At 39.2% G+C, this 16,938-nt stretch overlaps 4 protein-coding genes across 13 annotated transcripts in view; 2 read left to right on the top strand and 2 right to left on the bottom strand.

Moving 5' to 3' along the window:
* The window catches only part of LOC143710961 (uncharacterized), a 43,098-nt gene extending 40,291 nt beyond the window's left edge, over nucleotides 1–2,807 (bottom strand). Inside the window, exons 1-2 of one of the 4 annotated variants that reach the window (XR_013194708.1) lie at nucleotides 2,784–2,803; nucleotides 2,639–2,700 (exon numbers count right to left, since the gene is read on the bottom strand). Coding sequence is in view for 2 of the 4 variants with exons in the window: in XM_077202227.1 (XP_077058342.1) it covers nucleotides 2,588–2,609 (22 nt within the window). In the remaining 2 variants the exon portion in view is untranslated. Of the gene's footprint in view, nucleotides 1–2,587; nucleotides 2,764–2,783 lie in introns of those variants that run through there. The other 3 variants (XM_077202228.1, XM_077202227.1, XR_013194707.1) reach the window with 3 other exon arrangements.
* The window catches only part of LOC143710998 (MIF4G domain-containing protein B), a 1,123,636-nt gene that overhangs the window by 274,909 nt on the left and 831,789 nt on the right, over nucleotides 1–16,938 (bottom strand). The window lies entirely within an intron of this gene.
* The window catches only part of LOC143710977 (uncharacterized), a 223,226-nt gene that overhangs the window by 146,610 nt on the left and 59,678 nt on the right, over nucleotides 1–16,938 (top strand). The window lies entirely within an intron of this gene.
* On the top strand, nucleotides 3,061–5,748 carry LOC143711004 (uncharacterized). Of its 4 annotated transcripts, none has more exons than XM_077202304.1 (9): nucleotides 3,061–3,489; nucleotides 3,649–3,712; nucleotides 3,909–3,947; nucleotides 4,068–4,124; nucleotides 4,359–4,418; nucleotides 4,910–4,933; nucleotides 5,162–5,200; nucleotides 5,315–5,389; nucleotides 5,614–5,748. In XM_077202304.1, coding segments are annotated over exons 2-8 (264 nt in total). In that variant the 5' UTR covers nucleotides 3,061–3,489; nucleotides 3,649–3,711; the 3' UTR covers nucleotides 5,359–5,389; nucleotides 5,614–5,748. The 4 variants fall into 4 exon arrangements, 3 of the variants coding, with proteins under 3 accessions (XP_077058419.1, XP_077058418.1, XP_077058417.1); XM_077202303.1 differs by having other exon boundaries at nucleotides 4,856–4,933; XR_013194720.1 differs by having other exon boundaries at nucleotides 3,074–3,489; nucleotides 4,882–4,933; nucleotides 5,614–5,744.

Raw genomic sequence — 16,938 nt, 5'->3', positions numbered from 1 at the left:
GTGTTTGTGGGCACTGCGTTGTGGGCACGTACACTACATTTATTGCACAACTGACATGAGTCGGTTTAATTTGTGCTTAGTTATTTTTATATCCGTTGCGAGAGCTGGGCTCGAACACGGGTCTCCCGAGCCACGGCTTTGGGTTTCGCCACTGAGCCACAGGGGGAAACGACAAAAGCTTAAAATAGCCCGAGCACATAAAGAGCGTCATCACAGTTTTGTGTGTGTCGGCGTTTGTTTGCAGGAGTGCGTGTTATACAACAGGCTCGTTGCTGCAATATTGACATTTTCAGCCGCTCAAACTAAGAGGAGCTGAGAAATGTTTGAGAAACAGAGATTGGTCCGGCCTCAGCGGGACCAAAAACACACTCTATCCTCATTTCGCCGGTGACGCACGCCCACGGGGGGCGGGGCAGCTTTCTTATAACGTAAAGAAAGTTAGCCGCGGGGTCTTCTCTACAGATGCAGCTATCTCGTCGTCATAATGGCGGCGGCGCGCGGCGGCCGTTGTCCGTCAGTAAGCGACTCGACTGAAGCTGGTGAAGTTGGCGGGAGAATCGGCGAGCTTTCACGGGCTGGAGAAGGCTCGGGGACCCGCTGAGTACGGCGCTTTACGGCGCGGCACTACAGCTGGCGGGAGTGCAGACTCGGAGAAAAAATGCCAGGCGAGTCCTCAGAGTCACCATGGCAATAGCTCGCTCAGCGAGCGCGAGAGCTGCATGATCCTTACCCAGGCGGGAAACGCAGATGAAATGGCGGTCCCCGTCGCTGAGTGCGGCTCAGCACGAGCCACAGGAACGAAGCATCTTTAAAAAGACGCTGCTCTTTTAGATAAAGAGAGAGAGAGTGTGAGTCGCGACGGCGAACACACACTCTCAGCAGAGTAAAAGGATATTGACGCCGGAAAGCGTAGCAGGTACGGCGACTGAAGGCGGCGAGGTGAAGGCCAGCGGCTTCAGGTCCAAGGCTCGTCCCGCAGAAGGCTTATGTCGACGGCGCGGCTTCCCACTCTGGATCCAGCGATGCGTGTGCTTCGCTGAAGAGATGAAAATCAGTTGTACCAGCCTAATCGAGCTATATTTATAGGGCGAGACTACGCCCTTTCTGGCGGGACGTGACGAGATGGGCGCGAATCGCCCCCATTGGATGTGTGTCACGCAGCGCCTCTCTCGATAGGCTGCTGCTGTTGCCGCAGGGCAGCCAATAGGCGCGCAAGCCGCCTTGCCTATGTCTGCATGCTGCTGCACAGCGTTTTACATAAATACAAAATTAAGGATAATTTTTTGGCTTCAATATCTCGTGGAAAAGAGGTTTTCCCCATAGCGTAAGATATTACGCAGTACGAGAGTACTCTCGTAAGAGAACAGAAGTTAAGGCTGTTGCAGCACACACACATAGTCACCCACTAGTGCACGTCCAACTATCACTCAGATTATAATTTTTCGGTGAGAGAGAGAGAGAGAGAGAGAGACACAGAGAGAGAGACACAGAGAGAGAGACACAGAGAGAGAGACACAGAGAGAGAGACACAGAACTCTACAAACGCCCTAAAGAGAAGAGAGACGTTACTAGTGCTCGTCTCACTACAATTTTCCGGCTTTCTTAAATGACACTTACCACAGGAGGACAACACCTCATATATAGGGTGACCACCATCAAACAAACCAAATGTGGGACGATGTGGGACATGTTACCAACACTAAAACATAACCTGAAACTGTTATATAATGTCCATTTAACTTAATAAAAACATTTGTATTCTGCATTTCAGCTGATAAAAATACTTGTTATTTAGTCCCTTCCAGACAACACAATTACATCACAATGTACATAACATGTCTTTATTTTACTTGCCATATAAATTCAACATCACTGAGCAAGGCAGCAGGCATCATGCAGATCACTATTTGGAAACAGTTCTGACTAAGTCCAACTAAAATCCAACAAAATAAATAATGAACAAATAAAATATAAAACAACATGAAATTAGTTTATTGACAGCCTTATATATTAAGAATATATTACACCAAACACTTTCATATTTTTAGAAAGGATGTGAATTAAAACAACTACAGCAGGCAATAAGTTGATGAATTCTGTTAAATTAAAATTTTAATTTACCGAATTATCCATTTGTTTTCTGACAGGGAACACATGGAACGAATCACCGCTCAACATTTTGATTGACAACCTACTAGTGACCGTGTTTACTCCTTTCATTTCAACCATTGGATAGGATTTTAAAAACGGCTGTTGTATTTGCACTTCAGACGAAGCGCTGTTAAATATATAGGTGAAAAACTACGGCGCAAAAAGAATAAACAAAATGCTTTCTTAAAAAGGCAAAAGAACGCATGCACATTTTCTTAATATGATAATAAAAAACAAACAGACTGATCAAAATGCGGGACATTTTCTCAATATGCGACGTGGGGGACAAGGGGTGAAAATGCTGTGCGGTACAACACAAAGCGTGACGGGTGGTCACCCTACTCATATACCATTCCCATAGGCTACTGTTTACCGCAACCGTCAATACTGGCAACCAGCTGGGGTACAGGAAGCAACACATTAACAACATAGCTACACACTATACCGCACGCCATCATAATACACTACTCAACACGAGACCGCTTACCTAACATTGAAGGAGGAGCAGACACCCAATCCGAGCTGGTAGTACACCGTCGGAAAAAAATTCTAGTGGACACACAATACAAAGAAGTGACGACACATCAATAGCGTTCTCAACACACGATTTAACAACCACTATCAGCACGTACCTGAGGCGCTAGTGGATGACGAAACGAGGAGGGACGAGTCGTGACGCTCTTTGGGTACAACCAACCCTCAATAAACAACCCGTTCTCTTCCTCTGATAGGACGCCACAACTGTCACTCACTTAACGAATTCCATCACATTATTAACTTGTTGACTTTAGTTACTGACTGTTAATATGTTCGCGTATTAAATATTTTCAGTGAGTTATTTTAGACAGTATTTTTAGACATGAGGGGAACTGGTCTTGTCTTTCAGCCTGAGGAGAGGTAAGTTAAGTTAACGTTAAACAGGCAGGTTAAACTAATAAACGGTCATAAAATTGACCGACTGTCTTTTTTCCTCACAAAAATTACATCTGTCCTTTTATAATAATAACCCCTTACACTCTGAAGGCATTTTTAATGATTTTGTCAAAGTGACATGCTTAAAATTAAAGGCAGCTCTTTTGTTGTGCGTCTCTATTGTAACGTTAAAAGTAGACCTGTCAATCAAAGAGCTCAGTTTAGTAGGCCTACAAGCGTATCTGTAGACTGTAGACAGTCAGACAAAAAAGTGGTTATGAGTAGTAAAGTGATAGTAAGTGAAGTAAGTGTTTTTTGGACACACACCTATTCATCAAATATAGCCTTTATTAACCTTTGTAATTTAAACAAAATAGAATAATTGTATTTTCAGTTTTTTCAGTGGTCGATTTTCATCTGATTTTTGTAAGTGATAAATCTAGAAGTCATCCTACAGTTCTGATTTGCCATGTTCTTAATATAGCAGCTACTGGTTTAGCCAATAAAGATAAATTAAAACAGAGTGCATATTAATTAAAGGCATTTGCAATATATTTTACTCCTTTTTATGTTTCTTCTCGACAGGAGCTACATACACCCCAAAGGCTATTTTCAGAGCCATTTTACACAGCGGCTTTGCCTTTGTACAGTAAGTATGTGTTTTAATTAACCTCAAAGACAACTAAAGACTTCTCAAAGATTACTTTTAATGATGTAAATTCCCAATTGAAGACTTTTGTGCACTATATTGGACATTTTTTAATCGTTATTGATAAAGATGTATCATTGATATGCAAGGAAAGCAGAAACCGTATAACCAGCATTAATGTGTTTTTCTATTTTAGTGATTACATCTGTGAATGAGGACCTTCTTCTTACTGAATGTAAGTTTCCGTTAAATATGTGATGCATTGGGTCTTTAAACGTGTGCCTGTAAGCGCACTTGAAAGGTTTGAAAGCAAAAAGCCTACTTCCTGTTTGGCAGTAATTTTATCATTTCATAGTGACAACTGTTAATTGGCAGCAGGAAGCCGAATATGAAGGGCTGGGCTCTCCTGAACGTATGCTATTTAGCATGCAGATGGAGAACACACTGAGACAGGCACGTGCACACAGACACACACACACACACACAATACACAGCACACACAGCACAGTCCTATACAAAATGGGGAATGAAAAAAAAGACAGAAAAAGTTTGAGAACCACTGCTGTGGGGTCACTCGTTTAGCTCTGTTAGTTGGACCTTGGTGATGCTGATCTTTGTGTAACAGGACTTTTTCTGTATTTCCTAGTGCCACAATATGATTGGCAGCAAGACACACCCAGTGATGAAGCGATGTGCTCTCCTGAATGTAAGTTAATTAACACGCAGACACAGAACAGGGTCTGTTAAACAACTTTGTAAGCAATTAAAGCTGCGTCACACACAGACACTCAGTGCGGTTACATGACCAGTCCAGTCTAGTCTAGTCATCTAGTCTGTTCTCCTGCAATCAGACTAGCTGTCTTAGTCTAAAACTACATACATTCAAGTTAGTTTGACCCGAGAGCATGGTGGCTAGCTAGCGCTCTCTCTCTCTCTCTCTCTCTCTCTGTCTCTCTCTCTCACTCTCTCTCTCTCTCTCTATCACAGTTGACGCCGGTTCTTTGGTGTAGACTAGGCTGTGCAGACTGCAAAAAGGCTGCCCTCATTTATACAGTCATTCTGACTGAATCCAATATGATCTGACACTGATTACCTGAAAGAATCATTAATCTTTGTTTTAACCTTTTTAATCTTTGTTTCAAGTGTCTGTGAACACAAACATGCCGCAGTGTCGTGTAACCCCTCTATCCTGTCCAGGCCTTCCACACAGGACCCCTCAAAGTAAGACATATTTTAGTGTATGATGTGTTTTATGTGTCTGTACTTCTTACTCTGTGTTATGCTAGGCTCGAGGCTGAGACAGAGTAGCTGGCTGCCTGTTTCGGTTTTAATTTGGGTAGGAAGTCTCTGTCTCTCTGTCTCTATCTCTCTCACAGTTTTATTAAAAAACAAGACACATTTCATACTTTGTATTTTTGTTAACACCTATGTTTTTTCTGTTTTCCACAGGTCAAAGATTTGCCAGTTCAGCTCCTGCTGGATGCACAGGTATTTTGGGAAGGTTCTCTCTGCTGTTGTCAGTAAACTACTGTATTATGAGCATTGCTTGTTACATTTTTTTTTTGTATAATTTTGAATATTTTCTTCCTGTACTTTCCCCAGCTGTTGAAAGGCTCCTTTTGGAGGGGCCAGAAGACAGGCCTTAAATCACAGCCTATTCATCAGGTACTCCTGAGTAAGTCCTACAATGTGTTGAAGCAACATTCTGTCACTATTCAACCCATATGTGGTGTCTGTATTTATATCAGTTGTTCTTGATATTTATATACAGTTCTCACACTATTCTCAACCAAATGTCTTAAGTTTTTTTTTGTAAAATGCTCTGACTTTTCTGAATTGTCTTTATCGAAACAATCAAATGGAGATACGTATGTGCTACTGTCTTATTTTTTCCCCCTGTTGCTGTGTTAAGAAATCCTGCCCAACAAAATTCCACTGAGGCTGACGTAGAGATGAGCGTGAGGAACTGGCTGCGGCTGAGCATGGACAGGAATGGGGGCGGCAAAGGCGCGAGGAAGCATCTTAAGTGAAATAATTGATTGGAATGATTTTTCATAACTGACTAACTATTTTGGAGGGAATTTCTTATTTTTGTTGTACACATGAAACTCGAAAAATAGAATATCGTGCAAAAGTTGTAATTTTGATGATTATGGCTTACAGCTTATAAAAAACAGAATTCAAAATCTCAGAAAATTAGAATATTACATGAAATCAATAAAAAAAAAAAGGATTTTAAATACAGAAATGTCGGCCCTCTGAAAAGTATAATCATGCATATGTATATAGTTATATATACTAAATATATTAGTTTCACCTTTTAATTTGAATTACTGAAATACATGAACTGTTGCACGATATTCTAATTTTTCGAGTTTCACCTGTAGTTTTCTATGTGTGATTTGTGGAGTGTTAAAATAAATGAAACTGCTTTTGCAAAAACAAAGTAAATTAAAGCTGCAAGCAGCATTTAGCGGTGTTCAAGCAGTTAAGGCATTTAAGATTTTTAACCACACAAGCATCAAAAGACATTAAGTTTTATGTAGCAAGCATTTAACCACTGACATCATAGATGGAATAGACCATGTTTTAGCATGTTTTACCATGATATACCACATTTTAGTGTGGTTTTTCATGATTTACCATGTTCCAGTATGATTTACCATGAATATAGCATGATTTACCATAGTTTACCATGATATCTCAAGTTCTAGTATGATTCACTATGATTTACCCTCTTCTAGCATGGTTTACCACAATATAACACATTGTTCTGCACTAAAGCAAACCAGTTTTTCCATTTTAACTCCTTTATGCAAGCTTACACACACACACACACACACAAAATCATTATGAAAATATATTTGAATGGTATTTCATACATGTCTTTGCAAACTATTAATCAGATTATTCAGAATTTATTCAGAAACATAGGACTACACACACATTCTGTTGTAGATACAGAGATTTGAACTATGTCTCATTCAGGATTCACATTTGTCAATGTGACAGAATTGTCAATAGTGATACTTCAATAGATGAAATTTGACTTAATGTGATTGTAAATGTTAAAAATAGTAATTTTATAAAGTCTAAATAGTAATTTTGTCACACTACTCAAGTATAATTCATATTTTAAACAGCAGGGGGCAGTAAAATACTACTTATTGGCTTAATATGCCATTATTTTCATTTAATTTTCTCCTTTTTAACTGTTATAGAGGCAAATTTTGTCCGATCTGTCTGAAATTTTTCATGATTTTTTGGAGTCATATGGCACATGTTCTGACTTGTTTTTAGGAAGATCTGAGCATTCATTAAAGAGATATAGGCTTTTGGGGACACTAGGTCATGGCTACATTGTGAAGTGACCCTATTATAGCCATCCAAATGAAGTTGTTCAACTTTTTCTGATAATTATTGATCTAGAGAGTCCAGAGAATTGTACTGCACTGGTTTTGAACATTATGATATGAACATTACATGATAATAAATGGGAAACACCATTTACAGCAAATACAGGCAATTTGCCATAGGAAATACATTGTTTCAAAGCTTTTTAACAGTTATAGCGCCACCTATGGTCCGATCTCCATAAAATTTGGCATGCTTTTTAAGGATGTTATGTCACATATGCTCACTAATTTTTGTGAAGTTCTGAGTTTTCGTATAGGATTTATAGGCTTTTGAGTGTATTTTGCCTGGCCCCTTTTTCTAAATGACCCTGTTACAGCCACCCAATTGCAAAATTTCAACTTTTTTTCGATAATTATTGATCTAGAGAGTCCAGAGAATAGGCCTAGACTGGTTTGGTTCCGATCGGGCGAAAAACCAGGGACTAGTTCGCAAAAGTAGGTTTTGGACAAAATCCGACATAACTTTTTTTATTTTTGCTTAAATCGAAATCGGAGTTATACATATTGTCCGTCTTGAGCCAAGGATTACAGTGGTGTAAGCTTGAGGACTAGGACCAACGGTCTATGAGTTATGAGCAATTTAGTACTTTTGGTTGCTGTAGCGCCACCTATGGGCCAATCGGGGTCATACTCTGATAGGTTCTCCCCAAAAGTGTGGCCTACCATCTGGCCGAGTTTTTAAGTCTTTAGGCCTTACGGTTTGGGCTGCACGATGCGTTTTAGTTTTTTTTTGTTTTTTTTTCAAATAGCAATTACAATAGGTTTTCAGCACTTCGTGCTTGAACACCTAAAAATAAATTTTCAAGGTCATCTCCCGGTGCCCTCCTGTTTTGTTATTTCTCCGGAAAACTCCTGTAGCCTAATTTGCATGACCATGAAACTTTTTTAAATAGTTTAAAATTACTGTTTCATTCTTTTTTTTTCTGTTAGACTGATATTTCCCAGGTTGTCAGATTGTGTATGATCAATGTAAACTTTTTTTGTCATAAAACCTGGCAACTCAAAAATAAGGACGCATGCAAGTGGTCTAGTTGCCTACTTCTCAACATGTCAAATTGTTAGGGAAGAAATGTTATGATGAACACATCACATAAACTGTTATTGAGTGTTGTTGAACTTGTGTCCTTGGAACACGATCTGACAGCAGTTAGTCTTAAACAAATCAATAAGACATAACGGTGGGATCCTACTAGAGCGGCGAAAAGCATTCAGACACCTGGCTCCCTTTGACTTAACACTGGAACAGCTGATTTTCAAGCATGCTGTGGCGTTTCCAGCGATGCAGCCGAAAATCAGCTGTTCCAGTGTTAAGTCAAAGGGAGCGAGGCGTCTGAATGCTTTCCTCGCTCTAGTGGGATCCTGCCGCATAGATCATAATAATTATATCGGGTTTACGTTGGCTCACGGTCAGCAGTCATTCTAATGCCACCATCTTCCCGACATCTGGCCGATTAGCTACCGATCTCCATAAGACATCTTAAGCCTGGTTCACACGGCAGGATAATTAGGCCGATTTTAGCCCCAATTTAGCCTTTCCGACAATCTTAAGGATGCTCCGATTATCGTAAAATAATCTGATCAGATATTCCTGCCGTGTGTGGTGTGTTAAGAGTGCTCTCGCCTGCTCGGAAATACGTCGGGACCGCTCCGATCTAAAATCGGGGATATCCAACATGTTGGATTATTTTGGCCCGATTTCTCCTCGTGTGTGGTGTCCCCCTCGGCTGCTCCACGACGGCGATGGCGCCGTCTTTAATGTGTGACGTCAAAGGATATCCATGTGACGTCACACATTAAAGACGCCGCCATCTTTAGGACCACCAAGGGACCGGAAGTAAACAGTAAATATGCCTTCTATCTGCTGTGCCGTGGGCTGTGATAACAGCAAGTAAAAAAAAAAACGGGACATACGTTTTATAATATTCCTAAAAACACTGAAAGGCGACATAAATGGTTAGCTGCCATTAAAAGGGATCAGTGGACTCCCACAGAACACTCCAAACTGTGCAATGAACACTTTATTTCGGGTAAGTTGACTCCTTAACTCACGTTAGCTAGCTAGTTATGTTAGCAACCCTACGATAAGATAAGATGACATGCCACATAACAACGTAGTAAAATAGTAAAGTATTTTAAGTCACAAAGTAAAATAAGTCACAATTATTTAATTTCTATATTATTTGTGGTAGAGCTAAAGTTACAGGGAGGCTACACCAGGCACGTAACTGAAGTGTTTGTTCGCGTTGCGTCTGGTGTAACCTTCTGCTATGATTAGTGAACTGACTACTACCGTACGTTCAAAAAAATTAAAAATAAACTAGTTCTCTAAAACTATTTTTTGCGCGTCGCGAACGAAGCATTTCACTTACCCGCTGTAGCCTTCCTCTTAGTGTCACACAATGTTCATTAATGTGTCACTATATCTAATTCTACCCCTGTAGGTCAGAAGAGCGAGAATCCATTAAACCCCAACTATGTGCCAAGTTTGTTTGCTTATCTCACACCTGGGCAACGTAAAAGAAAAATAAATAGTTACAGCAAATTTGAGCAAATGCAAGCTGTCAAAAGAAAGAGAAGGACATGTGATGTTGGACCGGTGGCACCCTGTGACAACAGCAGCCATATGCAGATTGATGACTGTGATTACACCACAGCTCAGGAGCGGAGAGGTCAGACAGCTGATCACAGCTACTGTAATTCTGCAGTCTATGCTGAGAGCAGTGTACCATGCTCCAATGAAGCCTGCAATGAAACTGTGAGGAGATTGACAGACGAGTGCACTGCACTGAGGTCACAGGTTTATCAGCTCAGGGAAAAGGTTAGCAAGTTATCCTTCAGCCAGGAAACCTTTAAGGACAATGATGACATGGTGCAGGACTTAACCGGCCTCCCATCCTTTGCCAAGCTGATGGTTGTCTTCACTTTTGTGTCAGCGTTCCTCAAGGTGGGACCTGGATTGAATCCCTTTCAAAGCTTTTTAATGACCTTAATGAGAATGAGACTGAATTTACCACTGCACTTCTTTTCATATATATTTCATGTGTCAAAGCCTACTGCAGGCCAAATTTTTAACAGTACGTTAAATGTCTTGCATGATAGGTTGTTTAGATTCATACTGTGGCCCAGTAAGGAACAGATTCAAATTAGTTTACCCATGTGTTTCAAAAATAGTAGTTATAGAAATTGTACATCCATAATAGACTGCTTTGAAATTTTCATTGAGAGACCTAAAAACTCGAGAGCCCGAGCACAAACATACTCACAATATAAGCACCACAATACTGCCAAGTACATGATATCAATAACTCCACAGGGAGTCATATCGTTTGTGCCTCGTGGCTGGGGAGGGCGAGCAAGTGACAGGCACTTTACAGAGAACTGTGGCTACCTGGAAAATCTGTTACCTGGTGATTTGGTCTTAGCAGATCGAGGGTTCACAGTAGGGGATGCTGTGGGATTGTACAGTGCTCATCTCAAAATACCTGCCTTTACTAGAGGGAAAAAGCAACTGCATCCAAGTGAACTTTAGTATTCAAGGGGGCTAGCAGCTGTTCGAATTCATGTTGAACGAGTGATTGGTCTTGTGAGGAATAAGTACACAATTTTACAAAGCACAATAACCATTTCTTTCTGCCAGACTGCAACTCCAGGAGAGCTTACATCTCTTGACAAGATCAGAGTGTGCTGTGCTCTGTGCAACATTTGCCAATCTGTTGTGCCCTCGCAATAGCATGGGTGTCAGCAACATTGTTTTCCTTAGTGTCACAAGGTTAAACAATTGTGTACAAATGTAATATATATTTGGATCTTTTTTTTTTATACAAGGCTGTTATTTATGAGTTTCATGTAAAATTGTTTTGTGTTTGTCTTGTTTACTTCTTTCTAAAACAAGTAAGACTATCACAAATCACAAATGTGTGTGTATATTGATATGGGCTGAAATTACTTGTGAAATAAATTGTTATTCATTCAATTACAACACTTTAGTGATGTTTATTGTACATGGTCACATTGCAGTAACAGTACATGTGCAATTTATACATTTTCCATCACATTCCATTAGGCAGTGTTGTAATGTAACAAAATACAAATACTTCACTACTGTACTTAAGTAGAATTTTCACACACAATTTAACAATTTATTACTTAAAGTAAGTCTTAAAATGTCTGTTATTTACTGTCCTTAAGTATCCAAAGTAATCTTCTGATATTAAATGTACTTAAATATTAGAAGTGTGTATGTATATATATATATATATATATATATATATATATATATATATATACACATATATATACACATATATATACATACACACTTCTAATGAAGTGTGTATGACAGAATGAACTTTTTACTTACTAGCTACATAAAGTGCAGAATAAGTAACCATTACAAGGCAATTACAATTATAACACAGTAAGCATACATAGACGGTCTGTAAGAAGCTAAAACGTAGTGTAGAGCCAAATATACAGTGTAATTACTGATGTGGTACAGAGATAACACAATAAACCTGAAATAACTGTCTATAAGAATGTTGAATGTAGAAAAAAGCCAATATACAGATAGTGCAAGTATAGCAGACCGAATTATACAATATACATAAGTCAAAAATATAATACAGATATAATTAGGGTGTGCAAAAACAGGCTGTGTAGGAACCAGATACTTGTACTTTTACTCAAGTATCGCTTTCAAGTACTTTATACAAGACTGTCATGTCACAGACTGGTAATACTAAACTTGTTTTCTGCACTCCACACATTTCCATGTCTTAGGCACTCTGGTCAGCTTAAGGCAGGTCTTGTGAAAGTGCTTTCGCCTACAATTTCCAGATGTGCAAATGATGACATCTGAGGCCACAGGTTGACCACAGTAGCATCCCACTTCAGGTGGCTGTTTTGTGGCTGCGGTGTATATGGGAGTAAGGCGTGGTGCTGTATACCATTTCCCCAGCAGCTCAGGGAGCACTCCATTCTTGATGAAATTCACCACTTTGCCGTAAGCATCGTGAAAGAAGACAGGATCATATGGAATTCGCTGGGTGAAAACTTCCTGCGGTGTCCACACCATGAAGTCACAGTAACTCACCTCTGCAATGTGCATTTGTGCCTGCACTTGATACATGTACTTGTGGAAATTTCTCAGTGCCATGACCCCATCCTCTCCTATGCCAAGACAGAATGAGGAATCCTTGCAGCTTTCTGTGAGGGAGCAGTTCCTGGTTTTGAAGGGGCATTTTATCTCTAAAACGCCATCTCCATGGCAAGTGCAGGCTACCAAACCATCAGGTGATGCTCCAATCCAGGGGAGTTCTGGGTTGATGATGAAGCCTGATGCCCTCACCTGGAAGTCTTCATGGTGGTCTTGCATCATAGCAACATAGCTTTCCCTTGCTCTGTCCTCATTTTGTTGACCCCATCTGACAAAGATTGGAATGTAAGCATGCAGGTAAATATGGTGCAAAATGTGAAAGCTTGAAGAATACGATGTGTGAACTTGCAGAACAAAAAATATGTACTTGTAACTTGAAAATTTGCACATGTAGAAATGTTTACACACCTGTCACAGAAAAAAAAATATTCACAAATGTGTAGATTGATATGTACATGAACATGACAGCTGCAAACATTTACTACAAAAGTTGAGGTGCACAGATTTACCACTTCGTGATGCAAGCTCTCTTGACAGTGTTTTTTTCCTTTTTCTTTGTGTGACTTCAAATTCAGATCACGTGTGTGAATATTTTTTACAAGTGCAAATTTTAACATGCAAGTATGGATTTTTGTTCTGCAAGTTCTCACATTGTATTCTACAAGCTCTCACATTAAAATGTGAACATGTCTATCATTTGAATTGATACACTGAAATATTAAGAGTTGTACCAAAACAGCCTGATCATTATGGATATTACACTCCAATACAATTGAAGTAGGCCTATGGCAAACTAAAAGGAGAATGTTTATAATGTTTACCGGTTGTTTCGTTAGATGTAGATCATCAAAGACCTTGGTACTCTCAATCAGCACCAAGGGAACCTCCATCTCCAGCCAGGAGCTTGAGTACAATGTGGAAAGAGGAGCTGGCAAGTCCAGTTGTATCACCTTTGGGATGTACCTGTGAGAGAGAAACAGAAACAAGACATTTTAAGTGACAATATATAGTGTCCAGACTATTTAAAGTGACAAAAGAACAAATGTACAGTTAAATATTCTAGACCTGTAGTAATTACTCATTATAATTAGCCCATGTTTTTGTTTCCCCCTATCATAACTGAGATGAGTTGTAAAGTATTATGTGCAAGCCACAAAAGAGCTTAGTTTTCAGTCACTCAGTGGAGCAGAGCATCTTGCCTGTGGGAGTGGCCCTCAATGACAGAGAGGATGGCACTCATCTTTGGTTTGGACTCCTGCAATTCACTATTATGAAGCACCTCAAAGAATGCTTGGGAGTCTTTATCTGATGGTCTGATATCAGGTTGAACATGGCTCTTGTTTATGAGAGAAACTGATGTTGCAGATCTCTTCATATGGGACCCCTCTGACAGAGTTCATACTTGTCTGAGCCCAAGCACAAGGCTTCTCGGTGCAAGCCTGCCCGTTTTTAATATCAGCAGCAGCCAAAACAGAGAACAGAAGAGCTGCTGCATGAGAGCAGACCTCTCCTAGGCCTGCCTTACAGGTGCAATGAGCCATAAGTACTGTCCCGTCCTCTTGGACTGTGATCCAGGGATGTGTTGGGGTCACAGAAAGGTTTTGTGAAAGCTTAACCTTAAGTATGAAACACAAATTGAGAATTATAAATTTAGCAATATAGCCAGATTAACCAATGATGTTTAAGTTCAACATATATAACATTATTTAAGACTCCTAGCTATTTTCTACATTATGTTTTCGCTAACATGCATAAGGTCAGCTTTAAAAAACGAAATTCCATTGGCAATTGTTCATTATTATCCTAGCATTGACCTAGCTAGCTTTGCTAGTAGCTTAGCTAGTAAAGTTAAGTAAACAAATATCTTACCTTTCCTGTAAATAAGAAAAGTGTCTTCATCTCCAGATGATAAACTCGAGGATCATTCACCCATCCTGATTTAAAATACATGTACGCTTCAGTGCTCTTGTATGCCTTGAGGGACTCCTGTATGGACGCTGTATGGAGAAGGATTGTGGACGAGGTAGATGTAAATGTCACCAAAAGACATGTTTGGCAAGTTAACGACAGATTTCAGCGGGGTCAGTAGTTGATTCGGAAGTAAATACGGATCAAAACCCAAAATATCAATTTTCTTGTAATAGCGTTGCTTTTCTTTATCAGATAGAATCAGCGATTTTCATCTGAGTAACGTTAACAGAGCCCGTTTCTTTGACGTTAACGTTTGCCATTTCCCCTGGAATCATAGACAGTAAAATGAGCTAAACCTGAAATCGACGGTCGGTGGCGCGGGCGCTACGGTCCTAAAGATGGCGACCACAACAAAAAAGTCACGTGACTGAAACCCATGCGAGTCTTCTTCTTCTATTTGAGTTTTATGGCGGTTGGCCAACCAACTTTCGGTGCATTACCGCCACCAACTGGACTGGAGTGTGAAGCACTAATAAGCACGTGGAAATTGACACCTTAAATAAACACAAGTATGAAAATAAATAATTAATTAATTAATAATAATTTTAACCCAATTACTTTAAATTCTCCAGTCTATTCCTATTACTTTAACACATTTTATAATACACAGTAAAATCGGCAGTTTAAAAATTCCAGTGTTAAAAGTTATAAATTCCTAAAGAGTTAAATTAACAATCTCCAATGTTAAAAAGTACTCCTCTTCAGTGTAGTTACAGGGTGCTACGTAGTGTAATTTTATTTTTACACTGAAAGTGCAAAAAACCGCGCCGAATTATATTGACTCCGCCCCTCGATAACTGATGCCTCGCAAGACGACAAAGCCATTTTATCTTCATGGGACCGAGACGGTAGGTTGAATTGCTTTGCTTTTCTCTTTCTAAAATTAAATAGTAAATGCATTTGTTAACATTTCTAGTAAACTATGATGGTGACCACATTTAGAAATGAGTAATTGCACGTTTTTGTATGGATTAAGGAAGCTCGTCAAGTTCATGAGATGCAGAAATGTAACGTTACAGAAGAAAAAAGAAGAAAACATTTCCCATGCCGATTTAATTCAAACTTTTAAAATACATTTGTTGGAATGTGCTTACAATTTGTTATGTATATATATTTAGCTGCTTTCATTTTGGTTTGTTGACAGCCTTCGTGAAAGTAAGCATTCCCCCCTCCAGTGAGATACCCCTCGCTGCAGACTGTAGCGCGGTGACGTCACGTCTCTACGTCACGTATGTACGTGACGTATGTGTTACCACGCATGCGCAAAGTATGACTATCGTCATATAATACGCATGTGCGCACGCGCGCGCGCGCAGTTTGTTTCAATCACTTCCGGCGAGAGATTCGATGGCAGTAAGTCAATAAGCTTTATTTATGCTGTTTTAACAATTGTGCTTTTGTGTTAACGGCTTTTAAATCTAAGAGATGTCATAGAGCATCAATGTTTTAGATTTAAAAAAAAAGTTATGACATGTTTTATGATATAAATTTGCATTAAAAATGACAGGGTTTCAGCGAGTCTTAAAATATGTAAAAGTCTTAATTCGCCTTTAAACAGATTAAGGCTTGAAAGATGTCTTCAAGTAGAGCAGAAAGACTTACATTAATGAGGTTATGTAGTTGATTTTTGCATGCATTGCAAAATAAGTGTTGTCCCCATTATCAGATCATACTATAAAAGTTACACTCCGTAATGCAGTGCATGTACTGTAAGTTCTGTTAAATAAATTTGTGGTAAAATAAATTAAAAAGTAGGCTAATGGAGTTGAACATTTGTATTTTGCTAAAATAAAACTAATTGTGATTCTCCTTTGTTTTTTTTTTTTGTTGTTTTTATCATTTAGAAAGCATATTAATGTATTGAGTTCCCTGCAATTTATTCAAGAAATTTACCTTACTCTTATAAAGGTGTTTGAGACCTGGGTCTAAAAATCAAGGGAGTTTTACAGTGTTGTCACTGTGCTGTCTGTACAATCTATCCATCTATCTGTCTGTTCTTCCTATCTATCTGTCTGTCTATCCATTTATATCAAAACGTTCAGCTTGAAAACTACTTCAAGCTTTTAAAACTATTTCAAACTTTCAGTTTGTCTTGACAAACTTTTTTTTAACTAGTTTATGTTGTTCATAAACAAAGTAAGTCTCTTAGGTACTTTACAGACAAAGCCAATAACACTCAAACATATCTTTGTCTAACATCTTCCTGTAATATGTTTAAAATATTTTGAAAAATAAATTTCTTTGAGTGTGTACTATGTTAATGCCTTTCTTCAAAATGATTCAATATTGTTTTTTCTGCATTTTATCTAAATTAGGTGTTGTGAACTGGAGTGCATTTTCCAGACAATATAAGCAAGGTTTCCCGGTGCCGTACTCAATGACTCAGGGCTTGCACTGCAATATACAAGGACTGCCCACCTGGGTAGGTGATGGCAGAAGCAGAGTCCTGCGTGGATTTTATTCCGATAAGGAGGTTGAGGGCTATTGCTCAGTTGTTTTTTCAATGAAGGAGGGGAATTTCAAGCAGAGTAGTGTGTGTGTGTGTGTGTGTGTGTGTGTGTGTGTGTGTGTGTGTGTGTGTGTGTGTGTGTGTCTGTCTGTGTGTGTGCATATTTCTTTTACACAATTATCATCTTTGTTTTGAAATAAAGGTTATCACTGTTATGAGTTTGGTTTTTTGAGTT

The sequence above is a fragment of the Siphateles boraxobius genome, unplaced genomic scaffold, assembly GCF_051911475.1.
Source record: "Siphateles boraxobius isolate OS27281-9 unplaced genomic scaffold, OSU_SipBor_1 49, whole genome shotgun sequence".
Taxonomy (NCBI): Eukaryota; Metazoa; Chordata; class Actinopteri; order Cypriniformes; family Leuciscidae; genus Siphateles; species Siphateles boraxobius.
The sequence above is the reverse complement of the archived record's forward strand: the minus strand, read 5'-3'. Positions and strand labels throughout refer to the sequence as shown.

What these genes read in the sequence shown, in the direction of transcription:
- LOC143711004 (XM_077202302.1), top strand. Translation starts at nt 4,101, where the DNA reads ATGAAGGGCTGGGCTCTCCTGAAC. An exon ending in AGGGCTGGGCTCTCCTGAAC is followed by an intron (nt 4,125 to 4,358) that starts GTATGCTATTTA and finishes TGTATTTCCTAG; the next exon opens with TGCCACAATATGATTGGCAG. An exon ending in TTCATCAGGTACTCCTGAGT is followed by an intron (nt 5,390 to 5,613) that starts AAGTCCTACAAT and finishes TTTCCCCCTGTT; the next exon opens with GCTGTGTTAAGAAATCCTGC.